Source organism: Tupaia chinensis, unplaced genomic scaffold, assembly GCF_000334495.1.
Source record: "Tupaia chinensis unplaced genomic scaffold, TupChi_1.0 Scaffold000523_1, whole genome shotgun sequence".
NCBI classification, from domain to species: Eukaryota; Metazoa; Chordata; class Mammalia; order Scandentia; family Tupaiidae; genus Tupaia; species Tupaia belangeri.
In genome coordinates, this window is record NW_006160036.1 from 2,323,190 (window position 1) to 2,342,579 (window position 19,390).

General features: G+C 41.4%; 1 protein-coding gene across 1 annotated transcript in view; it reads left to right on the top strand.

Moving 5' to 3' along the window:
- The window catches only part of WWP2 (WW domain containing E3 ubiquitin protein ligase 2), a 164,943-nt gene that overhangs the window by 93,309 nt on the left and 52,244 nt on the right, over positions 1–19,390 (top strand). Inside the window, exon 7 of the mRNA XM_006156931.3 lies at positions 10,005–10,215. Coding sequence (XP_006156993.1) covers positions 10,005–10,215 — 211 coding nt within the window. The remainder of the gene's footprint in view (positions 1–10,004; positions 10,216–19,390) is intronic.

Sequence of the window (19,390 nt, forward strand, 5' to 3'; positions counted from 1 at the left end):
GACAGAGAGACAGAAAGTGAGAAATCACCCCCTGGGGGGATGGCCACGCCACAATCCCTTCTCCTCCATTCTCCTCTCGGGATCTTTGGCATGCCTGCACACGTGCTCAGCGTGAGTTTAAACCACTGTGTCTGGGACTCGAACCGCGGTCGACTACATGGGAGGCTAGTGACATAGCCATTACGCTACCTCCTGGTCCCATGGCCAACCACTCTTCAAGTCCTAGATCCAGTGGCTTGAAAATCATGCTGGGCGCATGTACACATGTGCCTCAAATACTGAGAGAATGGAGGAAAAGAATTGCACGTGGCCATCTCCTCTCCTTGCTTTCCCTTTCTCTGTCTCCTTTCCAGCGAGCACACTCACACCCTATGACAAAAACCTAAAAACAAAAGCAAAACAGGCCTATATTTTCCCTGCCTGCATTTTAGGTGCCTTTGGTTATTGTCCTTATCTCCAGGATCATTATATTCTAGCAGATGAGGTAGGTGCCAGCCATGTTTTCAGAAAGCCAAGTGTCTCTAACCCCAGATCGCCTTGGTAATATTTTATGATGGTGTATCTGAATGCCCAAACCATTTCTAAAACTCATCTGTGAAGAGCAGCGGTTATAGTGTAGAAATTTCTGCCCATTAGAATATGAAGGCCTTGGCTTCCCTCTCTCCCCTTTTTGCTGTGAAGATAGTACGCCTTTACCTCACAGGTAGCCTAGGCACATTAGTGTCTATTCAAAGGGAACAGATAGATCCTTCTCTGCAGGAGCAGGCAGAAGCTCCTTTCTGGCACAGTGTGGGACTAGAAGGGGACGTGAATGAGGACATCTTCATCCCTCAGTGCACAACTGTGAGAACTGTAAGGTCCAATTCCAAGATGGTGGCTGTGGGGAGCCAGGCCTCCAGGAAGCGCGTTTACAGACATACATGATTTATTTAGCAGGCTCTTTGGCTGTGCACTGCAGTCATGCATGAAAAAGACATTTGGGGCAAAACTGGAGTTCCAGGTGGTTTTGGTGTGTTGTCACAACTGTAGAGTATTCATTTTCATAAAATAAGAGTGAATGGCAGCCTGTCTATATAAATGTGCTAAGTTTTAGAAGTGGTGGAATTGAGAAATAGACTAATGGTATAGCACTTCATTGTAACTTCTGTGAGATGATTTACTTTCTCATTCTTGATTGAAAATTTTGCCCCCAAAATTATACCTCTTAACTCCTTCCTTAAATGTCATATCCACACGCATCAGTCAGGAGTCACATGTGGTCATATCCCAAGTCCTTGTGTATAATATATACGTAAAGACCCAGTGAGTTGCCGGCCCCGTTTATTCACTTACGAATTAGGGCAAGAGTATATATCTCATACGTCATTATGAAGAATAATGATATAAAACACACAGAGTGCTTGGTTTGATGTCTGGCACATAGCGTGTGTCCTTTTCATTTCATACAGTTATAATTGTGCAGCATAGGTATGTGTTCTTCCTTCACGTCATTATTTTTTATACAGACTTCTGTGTATCTGTGTGGCCTTCTTGTTTACTTTTTAAAAAGTGGTCTCATGCTATTTCACAGTTAATATGCTATAATTAATTTAACCATTCCAAAATTCTTGGGAATTTGCCTATTGTAAAACAAAATCCTGTTGTAAATATCTTTGCTTTCAGCTTTATTACTTGACTCAAAGGATACACATTTTTTAAAATGAGCTCTAATGTGTATGCAGGTCTTTAGAAAATTAATGGAAATGCATATTATGAAGAAACATTGCATGTATTTAAAAATTGCTCACCAGAATAAATGGGTACTTTAATTCTGTGAACTTTTTGAAGTTCTCTCATATTCTTAAATTTCCCTTTTAAGAGGATGAATCATATGCCCAAAGTACTCTGAAATTTTTCTGAACTGGTATGTGTGGTTTATTATTTCTTTCAATCTTATAAATAAACATTGGTTTATCATTTTTGCTAACAGTATTAAGTGCCAACTCCTGATTTAATCTCCTTGCATCTCAATTTTCTGAATCTCTAAAGGATAAATAATGAAACATTTTGAAAAAAGTGTTTGAAAAACACTTATATCAAACTATTTCATTATTTATCCTTTAGAGATTCAGACATTTATTTTAGAGACTCTATACGCTTTTAATATATTCTGGGCACAATTTTTTTTAATTGCTGTAAGATATTCACAAGATTTATCTTTTAAACCATTTTTAAGTATATAAATTCAGTGGCATTAAGTACATTCACAGTGTTTCAGAACTATTTACCACTGTTCCAGAACATTTTCATCATCGCAAACTGAAACTCTGCATCTAATAAACAATAACGTTTTCCCCTCCCCACTAACCCATGGTAACCTCTCTTCTACTTCCTGTCTCTGTGAATTTGCCTATTAGTACCCCACGTAAATAGAATAACTTGGCCTTTTATGTCAGGCTTGCTTCACTTAGCATAGTGCTTCCAGGATTCATCCATGTTGTAGCATGTATCAGAATTTCATTCTTTTTAAGGCTAATATTCCATCTCATGTGTGTATCACATTTTGTTTATCTAGTCATTCATTGACGGGCATTTCTGGAGTGTTGACTATTCACTTTTAGCTATTGAATAATGCTGCTGTGAGCATGGGTGTACCAGTATCTGAGGCCCTGCTTTCAGTTCTTTTGTTTATATACCTAAGAGTGGAATTGCTAGATCATATAGTAATCCTGTGTTTAACTTTTGGAGGACCCTCCATATGGTTTTCCATAGAAACAGTACCATTTTGCATTCCCACCAGCAGTGCACAAAGGTTTCAGTTTCTCCACATCCTTGCCGACACGAATTTTTTTTCCATTCCCCTATCATAATGGCCATCCTAATGGATGTGAAGTGTCAAGGTATAAGTTTTGTAAGTTTTTTTGCCATAAATCATTATTTTTTTTTAAATCTTAGTTCTGTGATTTTTGTAGACAAGGAGTTTAAAAAATTTTTAAATGGGACCAGCAGGTGCTAGGGTGGTTGAGGCATTGGATCCCACATGGCTGACTCCAGGGTTTGAGTCCTGGGCCCAGAGGCTTGAAAAACACACTAGTTGTGCATACATGTGTGCCCAGAATCCCAAGAGGAGTATGGAGGAGAAGGGATTGCTATGTGGTCATTCCCCCTAGCAATGAATTCTCACTTTCCCTCTCTCTCTGTCTCTCTCCAGTAAGCATATGCCCGATGGCAAAAAAATCTTTAAAAAAAAAAAAAAAAAGTGCCTGAGCATTTGTTTGAGTGTAATTTACCGCTTGCTTCAGTAAGTGAAACGATTGTCTTTTATTGCATGTAAGATACTTTCTTCTGTTTTCTTTTACTTTCCCCCGTCATGATATTGTATTAAAAAAAAACAACTATCCCACTAGTATTTGTAGTGATTTATGATATATGTATCACTATACTACATATAAAGTATCACTAAATATATATGTAATTATAATATATATTTTTATGTATATATAAAAAATGAAGACTGGATATAGAATACTTTTCTTCTATATTGGGATCCTACTATTACAGAAATACTAATTAAATAATTTCTTCCCTGTGGTTTTACTTAGTGTTTATCTCTTACCACATTCTTTTAAAAATTTTTTAAAATTTAATTTTAGAGAGAGATTTTTTGCTATAGGGTGTATATGCTCGCCAGAGAGACAGAGAGAAAGTGGGAGATCACTACTTGGGAGATGGCCATGTCACAGTCCCTTCTCCTCCATTCTCCTCTCAGGATTTTGAGCATGCATGCACACTTGCCCAGCTTATTTCAAGCCACTGGGTTTAGGACTCAAACCACAGTCGGCCATGTGGAAGTCTAGTGCCTTAACCACTATGTCATCTGCTGGCCCCACCACATTCTTATATACAGCAGGAACTGTTTCTTGTTTTGAGCAAGTCTCAGATGATTTTGGTTATTGATACGTTATAGTGTGTTTTTAATATCTGGAAGGGCTAGTTCTGCCATCTTAATTTTTCTCTATGATCCCATTTCATAGTCCATAAATTTTCAAAACCAGTTGCAGAGTTTGAATTCTTAGAAGCATGATGGCATGTAAGTGGGAACTGTGTTACTGTCTAAATTACCCAGGGAAGGATTTAACCTTTGTGTCAGGTAGTGTGATATGGTTTTGTCCATTTTAGGTTTTTTCCTCTTTCCCATGCAATTTCACTGCATTTTAAAAATGAAAGCCTTACTCATCCTGTGCCATGCAATAGGAAACATTTTCCAAGTTTTGGTTGCTCTTATGAGGGGCTGGCTGGTCAGCCACATCAGGAGTGTAGATGCTCGCATTTTGCAGGCCAGGGAGTTTGGCCGCCTTGCTGTGGACCACCTGTCATGAGCCGATCTCAGTAGTAAAAGCTTCTGTCATGGCCAGTGATTACTTGCTTGAGCTGAGTGGGAGGACTGAAAAGACCTGTGTGCACCCACGAACCTGTGCTCCTCACACACCTCCACATCTCAGAACACACACTGAGCTGGCAGCGGCTTGAGGATTAAGAAAAAGCATTTCCAATTCCTAAATTTTTTTTTTTTTTGGCTAACTGTAACTAGAATGTGCTTTAGTCCTGAATGAATATGTGATTCATAAAGTTAAAATGTGTAACTAACGTCGCAGAAGGAACCTTGTGAAATACCCACAGCTGCAGAAGCCAGCGCTGCTCAACTGCCATTTTACCTTCTTACCCCACTTGCCCCGTACACAGCCTTTCTCCCCACATGGGAAAGCCAGCTATGCCGTCGGCACCCCCTCCCCGCAGGTGTTTTTAACTTCATGGTTCTGGGTATGAGTACGGTTTCTGCTCCTTATAGAGAGCAAGGTAGCCAAATAGTTGAGAGGGGCATGTTTTCTTTCTTTCTTTCTTTCTTCTTTCTTTTTCTTTTTTCTTTCTTTTTTTTTTTTTTAGAGGTTTTTGCTATGGGGTGCGTGTGCTCCCCAAAAAGACAGAGAGAGACAGAGAGACGGAAAGCGAGAATCCCCCCCCAGGGGGGATGGCCACACCACAGTCCTTTCTCCTCCATTCTACTCTCGGGATCTTGGGCACGCACACACACACTCCCGGCGTGAGTTTAAGTCACCAGGTCCAGGACTCGAACTGCGGTTGACTCCATGGGAGTCTAGCGACGTAGCCATTACACCAACTGCTGGTCCCCGGGCATGTTTCTTTTAATATGAATATTCCAGCTAATAAACAAAGAAGGCATGCTAGAATTAGATTATTACTATTTTGCCACCTCTAGCGAATTATTTAATTATATAAGTTTATTTCTGAACTTTGTTTATGTGACTATCTGTCTGTTCAGACATTAGTACCACATTGTTTTAATTGTAGCTTTATAATATATATTTTATTTATTTATTTATTTTTGGAGAGGTTTTTGCTATAGGGCACGTGCGTTCGCCAGAAAGACAGAGAGAAACAGAGAGACAGAAAACGAGAAATCACCCCCCAGGGGGGATGGCCACGCTACAATCCCTTCTCCTTCATTCTTCTCTCGGGATCTTGGGCACGCATGCACACACGCCCGGTGTGAGTTTAAGCTGCCGCGTCTGGGACTCGAACCATGGTCGACTACGTGGGAGTCCAGCGACATAGCCATTATGCTAACTGCCGGTCCCATATAATATATTTTAATACTTGAGAGATGCATGACATCTCTGAGTGGTTTCCCTATGAGCCTCAGTTTTGTCTTCAATGAAAAGGGAATAATACCTTCCTCATAAACCTGTTGGGGGAGGGTAAATGAGCTAATAAAAGTGAACTTACTAAAAAGGCCGTGCAGGACCCTGGACTGGGTCTTAGAACAGAGAAAGAACATTAGTGGAAAAGCTGATGAGAGCCAAATAAAGTCTAGAGTATAGTTAATAGTAATGTACCAATTAGTTTTTTGACTTTGATAAATGTTCCATGGTTGCATGGTTAGGCATATTAAGGGAAACCCGTTGATGGACATACCATCTTTTCCAATAAATAACTTAAAAATAATTTTTAAAGAAATGTTTGCAAATGATATTGTTAATAAAATGTCAAATGGTTTATTTAATTTTTTGGTCTAGATTTTAAGTGTGTCGAACAAGTATTTATTGCATAAATATTTATAAATTGCCGTTTTGCTAAGCACCCTGGACACCATAAAGAAGTGTAAGAGAAGCTACTGCCCTATAATCCCTTTAAGGAAAAGAAGTTGAAAACACTCCTCAGTTAAGTCAGTGCCGATGTCACAGGGGCTGTGTGGCAGAGTAGCTGAGACCACAGGTGCCGTGGACTCTGCAAAGGGGAGTGAACGAACACTCTTTGCTCAAGTGGTGGAAGGGCACAGGAAATAAAGTGGAAGGAGTGACAAATGAAGACCAATCTGCCCTTACCCTCAAAGATGCTGTCTTTTGGAGGAGATAAGTAATTTGTAATCCTCAAATAGTTAGGATTACAAATTAGAGAATGTTAGCAATAGTGAATGTTGCTAAAATGTGAAATAAAACAGTTCTTAAGGCATGGTAAAATTGTAACTCCTCATCTTTGATAATCCTGTTTTTCTCTCTATTTGAAGTCTGATCATGCTTGAGTATGGTACTCTGTCACTGTTTCACTGGGGTGCCCTCAGGCTAATAAGTAATCGTCTGAACGTAGTTTCTTTGGACTACAAGCTCTCATGAGGTTCTTTCAGGCTTTCATGTTCTAAAAACAAGTACGCACCCATAAACACACACATGCACGCAAACACATAAACTCCTTGAGAGTAGAGGAGTACAAGCACAGACACAGAAACCTTGTCAATGTTAGGGTATCTGACTTTCAGATTTCTCTGTTTCCAAATTTGAACTCAAGGTATAGCATAAAACTCGTAAACAGCACAGTTACTCTGGTGAATCAAAGACTTGCATAGAACCGAAGACAATATAGTCCTGATGAGAGCCCTTCTAATTAGAGTCACAGCTGTGTGACCACTCTTCCAGTGTTGATTGGAGGGTCTGCTTCTTTGGCCGGCCATGGGGCTCTGCTTTTGTTCTTTTATTGGTCAACAGTTTCATAATTATTATTTTTAATACCTTTATTAAAACTTTTAAAACATAAAAGCTTAAATTATATAAAGAATGTTTTTTTGTTGTTGTTCAATTAGCCTTCCATCTCTCCTTGGAGAGACCCTTGTTGGGTTTCTTGTGATTCTTCCAAAGCTAGTCTTTGACTATACAAGCATAAACATACGTACTCTTTGAAAATACGTATGCATACAGGCACACAAATGATAATCCAGTATGTACACTGCACTTTCCCATTTAATAATTATCTTAGAATTTTCTCAGAGAACTTGAAGACCCTTAAACAGCTTGATCCCTTTCCCTTCCCTACCACTAATGCAAGCCAAAGACGGTGACAATTTTGGTATCAACATGAACATTATCGCAATAGATTAAAGTTTTAATCACATTTAAATTCGGTCTCTCATAATGCTTTTTAAACAAAGTAAAATTTAATTGTTTATTTTTAGAGGATACAGGAAGTCAACTCATTCTTCTGAAAACTGGTAACTAAAGAGAAAATCAGGTATTTCCCCTGACCTTCACAAACTGAACCTCAAAGTAGCCAAATAACTGATAAGAGCATGCTTTCTTTATGAGTATTCCAGCTGATAAACACAGAGGCATATTAGAATTAGAATATTACTATTTTGCTACCTCTAGTGAATTATTTAATTATATAAGCCTGTTTCTGAACTTTGCTTACTTGACTGTCTGTCTCATCAGGCATCAGTACCATGTTGTTTTAATTGTAGCTTTATAATATATTTTAACACTTCAGAGAACAAATTCCCCCTATATGTGTACATAGTTCTGTAGAATTTCCATGGCTATTCTGTGCATTTAGTTTTACACATTTTGGAATGAATTTATCTAGCTCTGGAAAAGGTCTGATAGTATGTTTTAAAAACTGAAATTGACTACAATTTATATATTTGCATAAAGAAAATCACCATCTGTTGTGTTTTACTAGCTTAGCTGAGATGGAATATAAATATAAATATAAAATCTTGCATTTATGTTGGGGAAACATTAACTGTGCAAGATTTAGTCATTTATTAAACAACAGATTTAGCTTTTGTGCCAGACGGTATTCCATATACCAGGGAGACAGCAAGTGAATAAATTGTAGGTAGTCTCTAGCCTTAGGCTCATACACATGCATTAAACTCAGGCTTGCTATTACATCACATAAAGAAATTTCAGTTTCGTCTCACCACCGGTCTCATGTTAGCCAGCTGGTCACAGGGTTGCTCAGTTACCATCTTGGGTCATGTTAGAGGTTGTGCAGAGGGAGAAGTGGAGCGCACTGAGCAAGTGATTCTGGCTCTGGGGACAGAGAGCAGGGTGCGACTAGGTACTCTGAGGCATTGGCAACTTATTTAGCCTCTTCAAGCCTTGGTTTCCTGAACCATAAAATGGATGATATTGGTTGTATGTAAGTTGCCAGGGTGTGTATGAGGCTTAAATGAGATGAACCGGAGTGCTTTGCATCTCGCCCAGCACCTACTTGTGTTCTGTAAATGTTTTCTTTTCCTTCCTTCCTTCCTCCCTCCCTCCTTCTCTTCCTTCCTTCCTTCTTTCCACCAGAGAAGGAGAGAGCAAGAGAGTGAGAGCATGGGAGAGAGAGAGAGAGAGAGAGAAAGCAAGCTGCCAGGTCTGAGACTTAAAACCGTGGTTGGCCATGTGCGAGTGGGAGTCCAGCACTCTTAACCACCATTAAATCAGTAATCTCTGGTGGTCTCATGGTATCTGATTTATTATGGTCAGTTCCTGGTTTCATTATTTAGAAGAGGTAGTAGAAGAAGATATCTAGAAGAGGGTGATCAGATGGTAAGCAAAGTAGAGACCTAGAAACACTGAAGAAATAGTAGACCTTCTTACTGGAAAAGAGGAGACTAATGAGAAACAGAGTGGCCAGATAGTTATTTTGAATTGCTTTGGAGACAGGGCTAGAGGGACTCAGACCAGCTAGTGGAATACAACTTAATGTAAGAACTCACTTTCTGGCAAGTGCATCTGTTCAATAGCAGAATGATTCTATAGTGAGCTTCCTGTCAGAGGAAATGTTCAAGAAGAATCTGGGAAGCTACAAAACACAATTCTGAATTAGAAAGATGAGGCTAAAGAATGAGTAAGGCGTTTTTCTATAAATCCCAATATAAAAGTCACATGTAAAAAAAGATGTGCAATCACATATGTAGAACATTTTCTGCATATGACTGATCCATTTTCAAAAAACTAAAATTCTTTGAAACCTTCTTTGATCCTTTCTTGAGTTAAAAGATATCGCTTTGCCTTGGGGTCCTTGTGAACAACAGGAGTAATCATCACAGAAGCAAAAAGAAATGGCAAAATACAGAGACTTGGCAACTAGCATATTTCACTTCAGGCTTTTCTTTTGTTACCTTGGAGACAAGTCCTTTGCTTTCAAGCCCCTTCTTTTTTGTCTAGAGTATTAATCGTGCCTCCCACTTAGAGCACGAGTCTTCAAAAGAGTAGCATGTTATTGAATGTTTTCTAAGCCTCTTGGTCTGTGGAGCTTTCTGAAGGACAGTACTGTTCGTGTCTAGCAGACAAATAGCAGATTTAAAGAAAAGAATGTGACTCTGTAAACTTGACCTTGCTCTGTTGAGCACCAACATGTCCCTGTTATCTTCATTTTTCCTGCTATTCTTGTATTGCAGGAAATGTAACCATAATATGTTACAAAAATGCAAAAAAAGTTCTATAAAGGAGGTAGTATTTAATATATTTATTTCATGTTCATTGTCTTACTTCCTTTGGATGGACATTATTGATGGGCCACAATTTCCAAAGTTATGTTTTATAAACCTTTTTTGCTGTCACTGGAAACTCATGGGATAACATTATAGATACTGTGTTAATGTATTAAGTGGAGAACTTAGTAAATATAAACAAAATTTTTATTCATAATCAATCTTTAAAGCATGATTTGTGCACTTGCAGTGAATGATGAATCCACCGTAGCCACTGATTCCGAAGAGCCCTCTGTCGTTGGTGTGACATCCCCACCCACCGCAGCCTTGAGTGTGACCACGAACCCCAACACAACGTCTCTTCCAGCTCCGGCCACCCCAGCTGAAGGAGAAGAGCCCAGCACTTCGGGCACACAGCAGCTCCCAGCGGCTGCCCAGGCCCCCGATGCTCTGCCTGCTGGGTGAGTAGTCTTCTGTCCTGCGACAGCGCTTTCCTTCCGAAAACTGAGGCTCCTTCTCCAGGGGAGAAACAACGCTGTTATTTATTACCTAGTGGCTAAATATCTCTGGAGAGGCTGCCATGTGTAGAAGCAAGGGAGGTGTGGGAGAACTGCTTGTACTACATAAATCTTAACGGAATCTAAATCATCCAGGCCAGAATCAATGCTACCTTATGCTGTGACTTGACACGAACAGCTTGACTCAGAGTGTGGCTTTTATGGAACAAGGAGCTCATTTGGCCTTTCTGAATCATTGGAAGGTGTTGGGCTAGACCCTGCCTAGAAAATGGCTTTACTCTCTTGAATTTTGTCCTATCAGCCTGCGCCTCCACAGGCTCTAGGCTCTGAATGTTACAGTATGTTATTCTCATCGCTGGGGTAGATGTTAACATAGTTTCCTTGCCATCCATTAGTTAAGAATTAAACTTAGTGGTAAAGACTTTGGACCATAAGAAGATGGCCTCAGAGAGCCAAAGGGAAGTCCAGATTTGGCTATCTATTGAGTGGAGATTAAGAGCATGGACCTGGGAACCAAACGGGTCTGGGTTTGAATGTCCGCTCACCCCCTGGCCTTACATGATTTACCATTTTGGTAAGGTAGAAAAAATACTAAGAAGCTAAGGGACTCAAATGAGATGGTATATGAGGAGCACTCACTGAATGGTGGGCTTTATACCTGTTAAATGATATTTTTGAAGTGGTTGTGAAGGGCCATAGGGAAGATAATGCTTCTGAAGTGGGGAACAAAATCTTATCTCAGTGACTATAGGGCCAGTCCTCTTGTCCATCCTTGTCAGTTTGGTATAGAGGAGACCATTGTTCATATAGCTACAGTCACCAATGATCTGGCTGAGGTTGGCCTTAAAATTCATAAAGGAAGGGGACCAGAAGTTAGTATAATGGCTATGTCACTGGACTCCCACGTAGTCGACCGCGGTTCGAGTCCCGGACCCGATGGCTTAAACTCATACCGGGCGCGTGTGCATGCGTGCCCAAGATCCCGAGAGGAGAATGGAGGAGAAGGGATTGTGGCGTGGCCATCCCCTCTGGGGTGGGTGGGTGGGGGGTGATTTCTTGCTTTCTATCTCTCTATCTCTCTCTGTCTGTCTGGCGAGCGCACGCACCCTATATCAAAAACCTCTCCAAAAAAAAAATTCATAAAGGAAGAGGGGAGAATGGAGGGTCTCTTGCATGATGGGTAATGTGCTGTTAGTTCTTAAATCACTACTAAAAACCCATTTGTCGGGGCCAGCAGGTGGCATGGTGGTTGGGATACTGGGCTCCCACCTGGCTGACTATGATTCAAGTCCCAGACCTGGTGACTTGCTTTCTTACTTTCCCTATCTCTCTCTGGTGAGCGTATTCTCTCTCTGGTGAGTGTATGTACCTTGTAACAAGTTAAGTAATAATACTAAATACATTTTTTTTTTTTTTGAGATTTTTGCTATAGGGTGCATGTTCTTACCAGAGAGACAAACAGAGACAGAGAGACAAAAATCGAGAAATCATCAACCGCCCTAGAGGGGATGGCCACACCACAGTCCCTTCTCCTTTATTCTCCTCTCGGGATCTTCAACACACACACACACACACACAGCATGAGTTTTAATCCATAGCATCCGGGACTTGGACTGTGGTCAACTACATGGAAGTGTAGTGATGCAACCATTGTGTCATCTGCTGGTCCTGATATATAAAAAAAAATTAAATCCCAATTGTTTAAATGAAAGTCCTAAATCTGGGGGGCTGGAAGGTGGTGGTTAAGGTGGTTGGACTCTCAGATGGCTGACTGTGGTTCAAGTCCTGGACCTGACAGCTTGGTTTCTCACTTTCCTTCTCTCTCTCCCCCTCTCTCTGGTCAACTTCAGTAAAATAAAAAAATGAATAATGACAATAAATAAAATTAAATAATTGTTAAAAAAAATTCTAAATCTGAAAGCAGATATGATTTTTATGACATATATATTGCATCTCTAGCACTTAGCACACCACCCAACTCATCTCTCTTAATAAGGTTTGTTAAACAAATGAAAACTATTGCAAATAATTCTTAACCTCAAACCTGGAGAGAATTGGAGGTATTGAGAAGCAGCTCAGCTTTTCGTAAAGTTTTCGATTTTGTGAAAAGATTACTAACCACTTGCTGTATCCCACTATTCCCTATAGAGATTTCTCTTGCATGTAGGGTAAGGAATACTTGAAAGACCTTTGGTTTATAATTTCAAATCTATGTGCTATAATTTGGAGGGAAAAGAGCAGAATCATTTTGGCAAGAAGGAGAGAAAATGGCTGCCTGTGTCCCCTGTGAGCTGTTTGTTTTCTTTCCGCTGAGCAAATGCCTGGAAGGCCGGCCTCACTCCCGTGTCAGTCACAGGCAATTAGGGCTAATGGCTCAACATGTCTTTATGTAGGGCGTGTGTGAGGGTTACTGTTCTCTGGGATTGGGCACTTCCTGTTTCCAGGCAGCTGGAAAACTCCAGGCTCTGAAAACACTCTTTATTCTAAGTCTGGTGGAACAAACCGCCCAGGGAAGCCAATTCCCTCCCTGATCCTGCCAGAGGCTGAAACACGTTTCTGAAGTAGAGTTTGACCAGCTTCTTTTCTGTGGAGCGTTAGGATAGGACTAGACCTGCCTGCAGCCCTGGGGAGGCTGCCCCTTGCTTTAATGTGTACAATGGTCCAGAGAAGGATATAGGAGACCCAGTTTTGCAGCCCAGATGTGCTTCAAGGGCTTCAAGATGCCTGGGAGTATTGGTACCATCTGAGCTGCCTCAGAGTCCAGAAATGGTCGGCTACCTGACTGGACATTGCCATTAGCACTGCTGAGTGCAAAGCCGTGAAGGGAGCGGGTATTCAGCTGGCCACTCTGTGGCAAGCCAGAAAGGGCACAGTTTCTACACTGACCTTTCCAGTTCATAGACCTAATGTCCCTACCCACCCCAGCTTATTTACAAGTTTAGAAAACCGAGACAAGGCAGATCATTAATTTATTTCTTATGTCTTGGCTTTAGGAGTAAGAGAGCTAATGTGGGAATGAAATCTGTCATTCTAAATCAAATATCAACAAAGTGTATATTATAACAGAAGGACTGAAGTGCCATTATATAGGAAATGCACGTATTTGCATTGGCAGAATGTTGTTATCCTTTTAAGAAAAAAGTTTCTTTCTTTCTTTCATGAGCACATATGTGCATGTGTGAGAGAGTCAGCACCCCCAGCAGGTTCCTGTTGCCGTTATCCTGCCCCAGCCTCAGCCAGCCTTGGGTCACAGGCACATGCATGCCCAGCGTCCTCTCGGAGGTCTCTGGATGTGAGCCCAGAACCTACTTGTGTGTGTTAGCCTCACAAGAGCCTTGTGTTTTATTGCTATGTCACCATTTAGCCCATGCCTTTATCTTCTAAGAAGACATATAAATGCATCATTTAAATCAAGCATCTCCTAGTTCTTGTGTTATACACTAGTGATTCTACAGATTCATTCTTTCATTAAAATTTGTGTTACTATTTCAGAGATGTCAGGTACAAGGCTGGGCAAATGCAGTGCCAAAGGTCTTTGTGTTCAGACTGTTTTACAGTGCTTGCTATGGTCACACTGAGTTCTCCCCTTTGTCAACTCACCCATTCCCTTGGCTTCCATTGGGCTTTCATGCCAACTCCCATATCTGTGCCTTGAGGCCATTGTTTCCTGACTCACTGCCTGGAGATCTCCACCTGGCTATCGTAACCCTGCCTGTTCAAACTGGAATACATCATCTCATCCACTCCATTCCGGTTAGGATCCGGTCTCCCTTGTGATACTAGAGCCACTGTCCACCTGGGCAGCCATCAAGCCATTTGTCTGTCACTCTCCTTTTGGATTGTACTCTTGCAGCCTCCCATACTTCTTCTCTTCAGTATTTATCACATAGGATTTAAATAATGATTTATTGCTATGATACTATAACTGCCATATGGGTAAGGACGTCTTTCTTATTTGCTGCTGTATATCCAAAACTTAGGACAGTGTCCGGTATAGAGTGGGACTCCAGGAAAATTTGTTCAATGAAAAAAAGGATTCTACCTCTCAAGTAACCCTCAAATCTGCTCACTTCACCGTATGCTTTTGCAATATTCTAGGCCAAATTACCGTTATCTGTCAGTCAAGCAACTATACATTTCCCCAGTATATTTTAAATACAACTCCGAACCTGACCTATCACCACTTAGAATGCTGCAGTGGCTTCCTATTGTCTTTAAGGATAAATTCATGAATATTTAATAAGACGTAAAAAGCCCTATATGGTATGACCCCACCTGCCTCTCAACTTTTCATGTAAAACACTCTCCACCTTTCTAGGGTACAGCCATAATAACTTTATTATTTTTTAAATTATGATGTATATTGTACATATAATTGATGTATGTCTGTGGGGTACAGTATGATTTTTTGAAGCATGTGTAGAGTGTATAATAAATCAAGGATATATACATATTTGTCTTCAGCATCGAACATTATATTATGTCATGCACATTTTATAATAGTTTTAATAGTTTTTTTAAATATTCATTAAATTGTCCACAGTTTTTACTCTGCTGTGATATACTATCCTGTGGCCTCCTTTTTTTTTCCCAAGAGAGATTTTGTAGGGTGTATGAACTTGCTGGAGAGACAGAGAGACAAAGAGACAGAAAGTGAGAAATAATCCCCGGGAGAGAGGGCCATGCCACAATCCATTCTCCTCCATTCTCTTTTTGGGATTTTGGGCATGCACGTACATGCACCTGGCATGAGTTTTAAGCCACCAGGTTCAGGCCTCGAGCCATGGTCGACTCCATGGAAGTCCAGAGACATAGCCATTATGCCATCTGCTGGTCCCTCTTCCTCTTTTTTATATGTATCTTTGTATCTGTTAAAGCTTTTCTGGTGAACTCTTCCTGCCCCCAAGCAGCTCGTGGTATTTGCCACTGCTCTGTGCTTTCATATCCTTCAGTTTCTACCATAGAGTTCAGATAATTGCTGTATGTTAAGCTGGTGGGGGGGGGGCATTTGATATTTGTCATTAATAGTCTGGCTAAATAATAACTTATTTAAGTTTGTCAGGTGTATCACCCTTTTTCTAGATTTAGACTTCAGCGTAATGCTGCTCACTCTCTGAAATCTTCCTTGCCATTTTGTCTGTTAATTCCTGTACATACTGTTTCCTTTTCCTTTTCCTTTTCCTTTTCCTTTTCCTTTTCCTTTTTCTTTTTCTTTTTCTTTTTCTTTTTCTTTTTCTTTTTCTTTTTCTTTTTCTTTTTCTTTTTCTTTTTCTTTTTCTTTCTTTTCTTTTCTTTTCTCTTTTGCTGTAGGGTACATGTACTCACCAGAGAGAAAAAGGGATAGGGAGAGCGAAAGTGAGTAATTACTTCTAGAGGGGATGACTGTCACCTTTCAGGATTTGGGGCACACACGCACATGTATCCGATGTGCATGTTTTCAAGCTACTGGGCTTGGGACTTGAACTGTGCAGCTAGCCATGTGTGATCCAGTATCTTAACCTCCATGCCACTTGCTGGTCCAATTCCTGTGCACTTTTTAAAAGTTTATTATTTTCTTCTGTGAATGAGAAAGAGAAAGAGAAAGAACATTCCCAGTAAGGTCCTTTTTTTTGGGAGATGTTTTTGCTATAGGGCACATGTACTTACCAGAAAGAGAGAGACAGAGAGACAGAACGCAAGAAATCATCCCCCAGGGGGATGGCCAAGCTGCAATCCCTTCTCCTCCGTTCTCCTCTTGATATCTTGGGCATGCACACACATGCGCCTGGCGTGAGTTTAAGCCACTGGGTCTGGGACTTGAACCGCGGTCGAATACATGGGAGTCCAACAACATAACCATTACACCATTTGCTGATCCCCCCGATAGAGTCTTGATGCTGCTGTCCACCCCAGCCTCAGCTGGCCCCATATCACAGGCACGTGCATGCCCAGCATACCCAGGGAGGTCTCCGGATGCGAACCTAAAACCTTCCCATGTGGTTCAATCTCATAGAGTGTCGTGTTTTACTATTGGAACCGCTGTCCAGCCTCATTTCCTATATATCTTCAGATCTCACTTTAGTTGGTAGTTCTGCTGGGAATTCTTCCATGATTTCTGGTAGATAAGGTTAAACCACCTCAGTTCTTGGGACCAGCAGTTAGCGTAATGCCTATGTTGCTGGACTCCCACATAGTCGACCAAGGTTCGCGTCCTGGACCCGGTGGCTTAAAACTCATGCCGGGCGCGTGTGTGTGCGTGCCCAAGATCCCGAGAGGAGAATGGAGGAGAAGGGATTGTGGCGTGGCCATCCCCCCTGGGGGGTGATCTCTCACTTTCTGTTTCTCTGTCTCTCTCTGTCTGGCGAGCGCACGCGCCCTATAGCAAAAACCTCTAAAAAAAAATAAAACGTTAAAAAATAATCTACCTCAGTTCTGTAATTCTTCACACTCTTGTAATTACTTGTTCCGTGTGTGTCTCTGCCCTGCTGGGCTATAAATGCCCGGATCACAGGGAGCTTGGCACAAAATAGGCCCACAAGATATATTGGTAATAAATAAATGAGTAAATTTAGATAATTTTCTTTTTCCTTTCCTTTACCTAGTTGAATATTTTCTTTCTTTGATTACTGATGGAGAAAGAGCAGCTATGACAGGAATATGGCACTTTCTTCCCAAGGGCAAGAAAGTTGAACCTAATGCTGTCATTCACTGGATTGACTGGCTTTGGGTTCAAACATGCATCTGTCAGGGGCTGGAATGTTCTCTCCTGTGCATGAGGGATTCTCCTGCACTGGCAGATACTGTGGAGCATGGCTCCTCTTTGCTAAGGCATTTCTGAGCCAAGCTAGATTGCTTTCCGCAGCCTCCAGCCAACCCTGTCTGTTTCCAACTTTATCTTCCCAAGTCCTTAAGTCTCTCTTACTGAGCAAGGAGAACAGAGATCATGTGGGGATCCCACGGGTGTTTGCAGGTTGCCACCTTGTCCTTCGGAAATTTGGAAGAGTTGAGATTCTGGTCCTAAGAGGTCACACATGTCTGTACGTTTTATAGACTGACGGTTACCAAAACCTGGCTGCAGAATCCAGATGCAACAGTGTTCATCCCTTTGCTCCTTCCCCATAGCTTTTAATTAAATCAGCACAAAGAAGCCCGCTGGAAGGGTGTGGACCTTTCAGGCTGTAGCTGTCTATTGCAGGAGGGGTACCAGGAAGGCTCAGGAGGCCTGGGAGATAATGTCCAGGCAGCAGGCAATGGAAGCAAGGCTGCCCTGTATCAGGTTATCAGCTCTGAGCCCACTCTGGGGACCGAATGCTCATTAACAGTGTGTGTACATGGCGTCAATAAACTCCAAGCATGTCCCAGGCTCTGCAGCCCGCTCAGTCGCTCACACAGAGGCGCATTATTTTACCCTGGCAGGCAACGCGCTGCTGTGGTTTCTTACATAAGGGAGGGCGTTGTGTTTGAACTGCCCACTTACCTCAGCGCTGCCATTTCACACCGTCCTTTTTCTCCTGCAGTCATTGGCCGCCCTGTCTGTTTCCTGCCTCAGGGTAGAATTCATTGAGGAGGGTGTTTTCTAGATCCTTCAGATTTGCCATCTCCCCTACCTCCATACCCAGTTATGGAGTTCTAAAGGCACTTTCTCCAGGTGGCCCTTGAGACACTATCAAGCACGACAGCCTTGTAAGAGTTAGTTCATGTTTGTTTGAAGAGGCACTCTAAGGGATGTTGGAATTTGGAGCTTCTCTGCTAAGCCGTAAACTAGCTGCTCCCGTTGAATTTCATTCCAAACTCATTTTTAGCCAAAGAACCCTATCCAAGGAGTTCTAAAACAGTGCTTCTCAAACTATTTGTGAAGAACCAGTCCTTTTTTTTTTATTGTTATTATTGTTCATTTATTGTTTAATATTTAGTCTGTCGTGAGTTCTTTTGGATGTTGTGGCAACTTCAAATTGGTACAGAAGTTTCTTCTTTTCTTTTCCTTTCCTTTCCTCCCCTCCCCCTCCCTTCCCCTCCCTTCCCCTCCCTTCCTCCCTCCCTCCCTCCCTCCCTCCCTTCCTCCCTTCCTTCCTTTTTTTTTGGCCAGATGATGCATGTACTCACCAGAGAGAGACAGAGAAATGGAGAAGAAGAAAGCAATCTCCAGTGGGTAGTGGTCATGCCATAATCCCTTCTCCATTTCTCTATCTTGTCAAGATTTGGAGTACTGGCATGCTTTTCAAGCTGCTGGAGCAGGGATTCAAATCATGGCTGGCCATGTGAGATGTGGCTCCCTTACATACTGGACTAAGAGGCTAGCCCCAGTACAAAAGTTTCTAAGTGCTCAGAAACTGCACAACTTTTCTGGGTACAGAATAGTAACACATCTTTTGGGCAGTGGACCATTCTTTGAGTAGCACCAGATTAAAGGATTACACTGGTAGAGTCTGTGCCTTTTCTCCAGTTGTTTCTTGGTTGAATGTGGTTTAGCTGTCGACTCTGCAGGGATTGTGACATTCTTGGAGGATTACTGCATGCCTCGGTAATGCAGAATAGCTCGCGTCTGACTGTCTGACTTACACCTTACGTCTCAGAACATAAGCCCTTAATTTCCAAAGAGTCTAATGTTGTCAGAGGTTGGGTCATGAGATGTTTTCACCCTACCTATATTTATATAAAGTTCATGAATAATTACTAATTTTAAGATTGACTACATTTTAAAAACTGCTCAAGAACAGGACTGTTGCGTCCATCTTTGCATCCTTGGCACCTGGCACAGTGTTTGGCTTCCAGGGAGGTAGAGTGATGAGTGTTTGTTGAATGAATGGGAAAATGATTTCACATTTTCAGCAGCCTTTTAAATTTAAAGAATTATTATTATTATTTTTTTTAATGCCAGAGGGTACATGATAGAAAGACAGACAGAGCAAAGGCTGTGATTCAAACTCTGGTGGGCCACTGTACTATGAAGCTAGCTCAGAAAAAAAAAAATTTCTTTTTTGATCTTGTTATTAAAGTCTATTGATGGAAAATTAGGGAGGAAAAGCAGCAAAAAGAAGAACAGCAACAAACATACACCAAATTTGATTACTGGTGTTTTTCAGGTGCTTTCTGTATACTGTTTCCTGATAATTAGTAATAGCTCCATGTGTTCTAAAGG